General features: G+C 34.7%; 1 protein-coding gene across 1 annotated transcript; it reads left to right on the top strand.

Annotated features, from left to right (window-relative positions):
* The first annotated feature begins 3,580 nt into the window (after nucleotides 1-3,580).
* On the top strand, nucleotides 3,581-7,225 carry si:dkeyp-73d8.8. The gene is made up of 4 exons (XM_087241048.1): nucleotides 3,581-5,012; nucleotides 5,177-5,281; nucleotides 5,387-5,452; nucleotides 5,563-7,225. The coding sequence occupies exons 1-4, from the start codon at nucleotides 4,836-4,838 to the stop codon at nucleotides 5,677-5,679; spliced, it is 465 nt and encodes a 154-aa protein (XP_087097174.1). The 5' UTR covers nucleotides 3,581-4,835; the 3' UTR covers nucleotides 5,680-7,225.
* Nucleotides 7,226-8,417: the final 1,192 nt, after the last annotated feature.

Genomic DNA, 8,417 nt, shown 5'->3' with positions numbered 1-8,417 from the left:
GAAATGTGTAATTGTTTGGTGATCATATCAAAAGGTTTAATCAACACAAAAAAGGTAACAGTATCTAAACATGCATAAGCATACATTATTATAATCAGTTTCAGATCAAAAGAATGACTGTTTTTGTGGTTTGTTTGAGCTTTACTTGTACACTTTGAAAACGTTACCACTGCTCATAAGAGATTCGTTTAAACATTTATAGTGAATTTGCTCAAGGGGTAAAAAATAAATAATCTTAATTAAGGAGTTATAATTAATATTTAAATAAACTATACACTTACTTGAGGTCTTTGGGTCAAGTGTTTTTTCATTCAAAGAACGTACATTTCTAAGTCATATTAAATATTATTGTTAAAAATATGAAACTACACAGCCTGTAGAAAAATTGGCATGATTAGGGACACCAGTTTTGCGCTAATAATGAACAACATCAAGTGTGATACAAATAAGCCTTTACTAAACACAAACTAATCTAACATGCGCCATCTCGGTCAGTATAGGAAAATGCAGTAGAGAGTGAAAAATAAAAGAATAAAGTTATATGATACAAGTTATTTGATATTCAGCAGATTTTCAGCCTGAAGGAGACACCAGTTTCATAATTCAAACATCTTTGCCAAAAAGTTTAGAGGATACTTTATGTATCTGTTACCTAGACTAAGTTTGATACTTGCAGTCTCTTGCTGTTTGAAAAGAGTGCTGATGCGGTTAGTTGAGGCTCCAGTTGATCATTGCTGAAGTTGGTTGATGAGAGAGAACCAGTGTGAGTCCGAGGATCTTTATTGAATGAAAAGACAAGGCCGGAGCACAGCTTGTGGTGTGTTTGGAGAACACTTGGGTCTACATCTTCTCCTGTGATCTCTGGTTGCCACATTGGAAGAACTCTGGGTGGCAGCCTTGGTCACTAGGTTTATAATGATTGTGTTGTAACACCATTAGGAGCAGAGATGACCAGTGAGAAATTCACATTCCCAAGGAAGTTTTATGACCCTTTTTTCCTTGAGCTTGGTGATTTGCATTTGCATTCTGTCCAGTCCCTGGATTAATGTATAGTTAAGTTAAAAAGGTACAAAAACAAATGAAAGTCAGGAGTCAAGGCTGATGACAAACATCTTGACTTGAGTCCAAATCAAACACTGATGTTTTATCAAGCTTTCACTTGTACTTTGACTTGATTTTTGATGTTTGCCATTTTCTGCTTTCAGGTTTTTTTCCGCCTATCAACTGAAATCACTTATTATAAAATCAAGCACATATGTATATATACACACACCAGAACTTACTGTACGAAAACAGCAGTAAGTGGAAACTATGAGGAATAAAATCCATATATACATATATATATATAGCTTAAGGTTTAACCAAAATGTGTTTATATATTTGTTTAAATATAAATTGATATTCTGCACTCTATATCATTTAAAATGTCCAAATGGTCATTTCCTAATGTTATATAGTTTGTAAATCTAAAAGGTTTGAGTTTATGGATAAATGGTGCTATTGTCTCTCAAGAAAGCACTCATTCTGAACTAGCTGAGAAATCATTAGCTATTCTAGTTTCACTTTTGTAGCTTATCAGTGTTTGTCCAAACATTTGCACAATACCAGCCTATGGCTGCCTGCAAACAGTGTCTACTTTGACCCTTTGTCAACACTCATTGGCTGATGTTGTTGGCAATGGCATGTTGTTGGCAAATTCAAACAAGCCTTTTTTGTTTAGACGGCCAAAACAAATGTTGTGATTTTTGCATTTAGTTTTTACAAAAAGACTAATTGTAATAAGTGAAGCTTTGAAATTAACCTGCTTTTCACTACATTTTAGTGGCATTTTGTCATTTATTAATATAATTGAGCACAATGAATTCAACAACTGCTACACACTTCTCTACATTTGTTATTTATAGTCTATATAACATTTACATTTACATTAGTCCCCCCGAACTACAATCCCTGCCAATGCAATATACTAGATCAAACACCAGGACTCAAACCGGCAACCTTTGGATCACAAGTCCAACTCTGCAACCATTAGATCACTGTTGACTCAAAATTTAACAACTTGTTTTACCAAGCAACTTTTTTTTTCTTCTTCTATTTATCACAACTAAAATGCGTGGCGTCACGGTGACACAGTGGGTAGCACGATCGCCACACAGCAAGAAGGTTGCTGGTTCGAGCTTCAGCTTGGTCAGTTGGCATTTCTGTGTGGAGTTTGCATGTTCCCCCCTTATTTGCAGGTTTCCTCCATGCACTAAAGACATGCACTATAGGTGAATTGAATAAGCTAATGTCTCCGTAGTGTATGTGTGAATCGGAGTGTATGGCTGTTTTCCAATGTGGTGTTGGGAAGGGCATCCGCTGCGTAAAACATATGCTGGATAAGGCAAAGCAAAGCAAGTTCATTTATATAGCACATTTCACACACAGTGACAATTCAAAGTGCTTTACATAAAGAAGAATAACAAATTTTTAAAAAGTGTTAGAAAATTTATAAAAACATAATAAAACAGATTAAAATTGTATTAAAAACAGGTTATAAAAGAATGAAAAAGAAGAGAAAGAAATAATAGTGCGATCTTTAGGACGTAGCACAGTGCTCATACAGTAAAGGCACAGCTAAACAGATGTGTTTTAAGTCTTGATTTGAACGTGCCTAATGTTGGAGCACATCTGATCATTTCTGGAAGCTGGTTCCAGCAGCGAGGGGCGTAGTAGCTGAAGGCAGATTCACCCTGCTTTGACTGAACTCTTGGATTTTCTAGTTTATATGATCTCAAAGATCTAAGTGATCTGAAAGGTTTGTATTCAGTGAGCATATCTGTAATGTATTTAGGTCCTAGGCCATTTAATGATTTATAGACAAGTATAGTAATACTTTTAAATCTATTCTGAATGTAACTGGCAGCCAGTGTAGAGACCTGAGGACAGGTGTGATCTGCTCTGATTTCCTGGTTCTGGTCAGAATTCTGGCTGCAGCGTTCTGGATGAGCTGCAACTGTCTGACTGTCTTTTTGGGAAGGCCCATAAGGAGGCCGTTACAGTAATCCACTCTACTGCTGATAAAAGCATGAACAAGTTTCTCTATGTCTGGAAACAAAGCATTTAATTCTTGCAATGTTTTTGAGATGATAGTATGCTGATTTACTGACTGCTTTGACATGACTATTGAAACTCAGATCTGACTCCAGAGTCACACCAAGATTCCTGACCTTACTTTTTGTTGTTTGACCTTTAGAGTCAAGGTATGCATTCACCTTGAGAACCTCATCTTCGTTCTTAAATGCAATGACTTCAGTTTTCTCTTTGTTTAACTGAAGAAAGTTTTGGCTCATCCAATTGTTAATTTCATCAATGCATTGGTAGTGGGTGTCTATGGGGCTGAAGTCATTAGGCAGTAAGGCTAAGTAGATCTGAGTGTCATCAGCATAGCTGTGGTAGGACATTTGGTTCTTTTTCATTATTTGGCTCAGAGGGAACATATAAAGGTTGACAGCAGAGGTGCTAGAATCGAGCCTTGTGGGCCTCCGTCATGGGTGTCCAGCTTGACCTATGGTCACCTATGGATAAGTTGGTGGTTCATTCTGCTGTGGCGACCCCTCATTAATAAAGGGACTAAGCCAAAAAGAAAATGAAAGAATGAATGATTGCTAGTTACCACACCTTAATAAACAAATAACGTTTTTCTAGTTCTCACGACTTAAACAAGGATCACAACATAAATTGTCGTTCTCAACTTTAATCCCTGATATTTTGGCTACATGATATACAACTGTTTAGTTGTGTCTGGAGTATTAGAATAAAGTAAAAGCTCCACACTTTGGAATCACCTTGATTATTCAGATCTGCTGTGTTTGATTAGGGTTAGAGCAAAACTGTGCAGAGCCGCGGCCCTCCAGGAATCCAGTTTGAGACCCATAATTTTTAAACGGCATGTAAAAGAGTATAATTATTAGTCTTTTAAGGAGTTTAAATATAAATCAAAATCCTTTCTAAAAATAAAAGTAAGGGTGTTTCTTTGAAAAGTACATTTACGGATTAAAAATTTAGCTAGAAAAAGCAATAAGTTAATAATAAATTGCTCAACTACTCTCACTGGCAGAGCTGTGAGTAAACAAAAGCTTTTTTAAAGAGGAGGAGCTATACTATGTCCCACCCTCACTTTAATTAAGATTAAAACATTCATCTTAATTCATTTTCTTTTCGGCTTAGTCCCTTTATTAATCCGGGTCGCCACAGCGGAATCAATCGCCAACTTATCCAACATGTTTTACACAGCGGATGCCATTCCAGCCGCAACCCAACACTGGGAAACATCCGTACACTCTTGCATTCACACACATACACTACGGCCAGTTTAGTTTATTCAATTCACCTATAGTGCATGTCTTTGGACTGTTTGGAAACCGGAGCACTCAGAAGAAACCCACACAAATACAAGGGGAACATGCAATCTCCACACAGAAATGCCAACTGACCCAGCCGAGGCTTAAACCAGCAACCTTCTTGCTATAAGGTGATCGACTCCCAAGTATTAATATTCACTAAAGCAAATTGTGATCATCTTCAGGGAGTGCCTCTGCTCACAAAATCAATCCAATCAGGTCTGTTGTGGAAGTTTTTTTCTCTTTTCAGTTTCCATCACTCTTAGTATGCCGATTGATGAACATTTGCAAATTCCACAACCAACGCAGAGCCCCGGGGATCGGAGAGAGACTGGATTGACCTTCTTCAGATCCCTGTAGTAAAAGCGAACAAGCAGCGAATGGGTTTTACGTCACTGCTGCTGCCCTCTATTATAAGATGTGGCAAACAAACAAGAGCAGTTGCTATTCAAGATGAGAGGATTCCTGATACTGCTCAGCGTTCTGCTGGTGCTGGAGGCAACAGAGAGAAACAAGACTTATGAACAACTAAACCGAGAAACTCGAGGAATTGTTGACAAGGCTATAGAAAAAGCCAATGAGGAACTTGGAAAACAGCAACACCTTGATTATTCTTCCATTTTACAAGCTGTAAGTTATTTATTTTAAATGTTAATTAAGTATTTAGTATTTTATTGCTGTTTGTCTGTCTGCTTTGATAATTTGTTTTCTCTGATTGTGAAGCTTAAAGTGATCTATTTAAACATCTTCTACATGTTTGAGCAAGGATTACATGCATCTTCTTTATATGACAGAATGATGGAAAACGCATGCTGCATGTGTTATTAAAACCCACCTCATGTGAGAAGAAAACTCCAGCCGTTCATCAGGGAAACTGTAAAATCAGGGAAAAGGCTAAGGTGTGTATTTCTTCATTGCCTAAATGCATAGGTGTCACTGTTAAACATGCTCAGTAAATAAATGATCAAAAAAGATTTCTCGCTGATCTTCAATTATTTTCACAGCCTCAGGTGTCTTGTGTTGCCTGTCATGAAGACATTAATTGTTTCTTTCTCAGAGAGCATGAAAAGGTATCCTACATCACATATCAGTCTATAGGCATAAGGACCTGCATGCATTATGATCTCTCTTCTTGTTGTCAAGATATTCATACAGTAAAAATATTCTGTTTTCATTTCAGTCAAGAGAAGCTGTACGTAATTGTTTAGGACTGAATGTTTATCATCCCGGTAGAGGAAATTTTATGTCCCTGATAGGAGGAAATGCGCAAAAAACTGGATGTCTTGGTTGTGTCTGAGAAGAAAAAGTTCAAGGATTTTTGCAAGTGACTGTATAAATTAAAAAGAGTAATAATAATACTAATGAAATATAACTTCTAAAACATACCCCTTAAGCCAAGCTTCTTTCCTGGGTAACATATTTTAAAATGCAAGTACATCAATGAGTGATAATGAAAGCCGCCTCCTGTAACCCAGCAACTTTAATCTCCTTACTTTGTGCACCACTTCCCTTTAAACATTTTTCTTTAGTTAAAAATAATCCAGTTGTTAAACATTCATTGAGGATTTGCTTTCACTTTCGTTCTGCTCTACACCTGAAAGACCTTTCTACTATTGCTCAAGTTTTTCGCATTACACCTTTTTGTCCTCTTTAATGGACAGAGCCTTTAATATCTGGAGGTAACATTGACTAATTACAGTTGATCAGTTATTCATAGATGATCATTTTGCATCTTTTACTCAACTTTAGGAAAAATTCGACCTACCCAATTATTATTTATGTAGATGCTTTCAGTTACAGAACTTTATCCATAAGGGTTTTTTTTTAAAATATTTACTATTATTATTAAAACAGTCCCCTTTAACACATGTACTGAGGGCTTTTTGGGAGGAGGAACTGAATTTAACAATTGATTAAACTTGCCATCGCACCAGCCACACTGTTACATATGTTCTAGTCTTGTTTGAACCTGACTGTTATTCGGGGGAAAGTCTTTAGGTGTTTTTCTGATTTCTTTTCATTGTCAATAGACCCAAACCCCCTTAACAGCACTGTTTGAAATCCTGCCAGAATGTTGAGTTAAATTCATTACAGGCCGATAGTGTAGCCTTTGCAGTCTTACTGGCTAGATGACTTATTCTTATGAATTTAAAGTCAGCAGCTACCCTTTCTTATCGGCAATGGGTTTTTGATTTCTTACATGCTCTTCAAATGGAAAAGATTCAGTTCACAATAACGTCACCTTGAAATTGGAATTGGTTCTATCTGCATTCTGAATGATTTTGAGATATTGAGCTTCAAAGTTTTTGCATTCCATAGCAAATGGTATGTGTGTAACTTTTGGTTTTATAATAATGTTAAAACATACTTAACTTAAAAAAAACATCCCGTCATAATGTAAATAAGTTGTCATTTAATAAGAATGTCAATAACTCAATTTTGACAAAAATGTCAGATAGAACCTTATAAATCCAAAGTGACAATAAAAAACAAAAGCCAGAACAGTTCCTGAAAGTCTGGAGCCCTTTTCTAAAAAAAATAAGGAGACAGCTATATCTTAATTGCCTTTTCCCTTTATTTTCTTTGTATTTATTTATTATTTAATTTGTTTTTTTATTATTCTTATTTTTGTTATCTTATGTTTGTATATCTTTGTGTATAAATGTGGTATTTTACCTTTTATTTATATAATTATTTAGTGTAAAAATATGTTTTGCTGATAATTTCTTCTTTGTTGAATTGTATCTGTGTGTGTATCTATATGTATCAATATTATGTATATTTTATTGTCTGAACTAAAATGAACCTAATAAAAAATGTAAGTACATCTACATTTAATAACAGCCATTTCTCTTTTCTCTTTTCTCTTTTTTTTTTTTTAGATAAATACAAATATTGAATATAAAATATGTCCTGAAATGTCAAATAAAAAAATTGGCCTAAAATTTTTGGAAAGCAAATTGTAACTTTATCTTTATTTTTAATAGATTAGCTTAAAAGCTTTAAAATTTTAAAAAGAACTCAAAACAACTGTTATTTTATTTTTTCAATTTCTTTCTTTTATTGAAGAACCGGTATCCAACAATATCATGTTGTTATTTCTAACAGTTGTTTTGATTAGTATTTTAATGCTGATAAGACAAAAAACATTACAATAATAAAATGAAAACATTAACAATGCTAACACAATATGTGTCATTTTCCTGTGATGTATAAAAATATTAAACTCCATTCACGGCTAAGAAATGTGTTATTATTGATTCATCAAATCAAAAGGTTTGATTAGAGTAATTATACATTTGACTAAGGTTACAGTATCTAAAAACATAAGCAGAACTTAATTGTTATAAAACATTTCATTGGTTACTTTAAGGTTAATTTGAGTTTATACTCTTTGAAACCATTACCCCAGCTCATAAGATATTTGTGTAAACATTTCTATTTGTTCACCGTATAAATGATTACCAGGATCAAAACTGAAGACTTTTTCAATTAAGAAGATCATAAATACTAATGTCGGTATTAAAAAGATCACATTTTGATTAAAATTGCTGTAGTGAAGCATTAAGTACTAATTGTCAGATAAGTGACAATAAAGTCAGATATGACAAAAATAAATTTGGAAAGGTACAGACCTGTCTTTATAAAGTCCCACAGTTAACAGAGCATGTCAGAGCACAAACCATGGCATGAGTACAAGGAATTATTTGAAGACCACCACGACACAATTGTATTGAGACAAATAACTGGGGAAGGGGAAAGAAATCTGCAGCATCAAAGGTTCTAGTGGCACAAGAACCTAATGGTCATTCTGAAAAAGCTCCAGTGGCTTGTTTTATTTTCTGTCTTTTTGATTGAAAGAATTGGTAATATAAAGAGTGTAAAGTCCCTGGATTAATGTGTAGTTAAGTTAAAGGCACTAAATCAAATGAAAGTCCGCAGTCAAGGCTGATGACAAACATTTTGACTTGAGTCCAAATCAAACACTAATGTTTAATCAACCTTTCACTTGTACTTTGACTTGATTTTTGATGT

Source organism: Danio rerio, chromosome 2 (genome assembly GCF_052040795.2).
Source record: "Danio rerio strain M-AB ecotype USA chromosome 2, GRCz13ab, whole genome shotgun sequence".
NCBI lineage: Eukaryota > Metazoa > Chordata > Actinopteri > Cypriniformes > Danionidae > Danio > Danio rerio.
This window is presented reverse-complemented; position numbering and strand designations above follow the sequence as displayed.

Bases quoted from the DNA above. Each gene is read 5' to 3' on its own strand.
- si:dkeyp-73d8.8 (XM_087241048.1), top strand. From the start codon at position 4,836: ATGAGAGGATTCCTGATACTGCTCAGCGTTCTGCTGGTGCTGGAGGCA. The intron at 5,282-5,386 runs GTGTGTATTTCT...TTATTTTCACAG, and splicing joins AAATCAGGGAAAAGGCTAAG to CCTCAGGTGTCTTGTGTTGC. The intron at 5,453-5,562 runs GTATCCTACATC...TTTTCATTTCAG, and splicing joins TTCTCAGAGAGCATGAAAAG to TCAAGAGAAGCTGTACGTAA.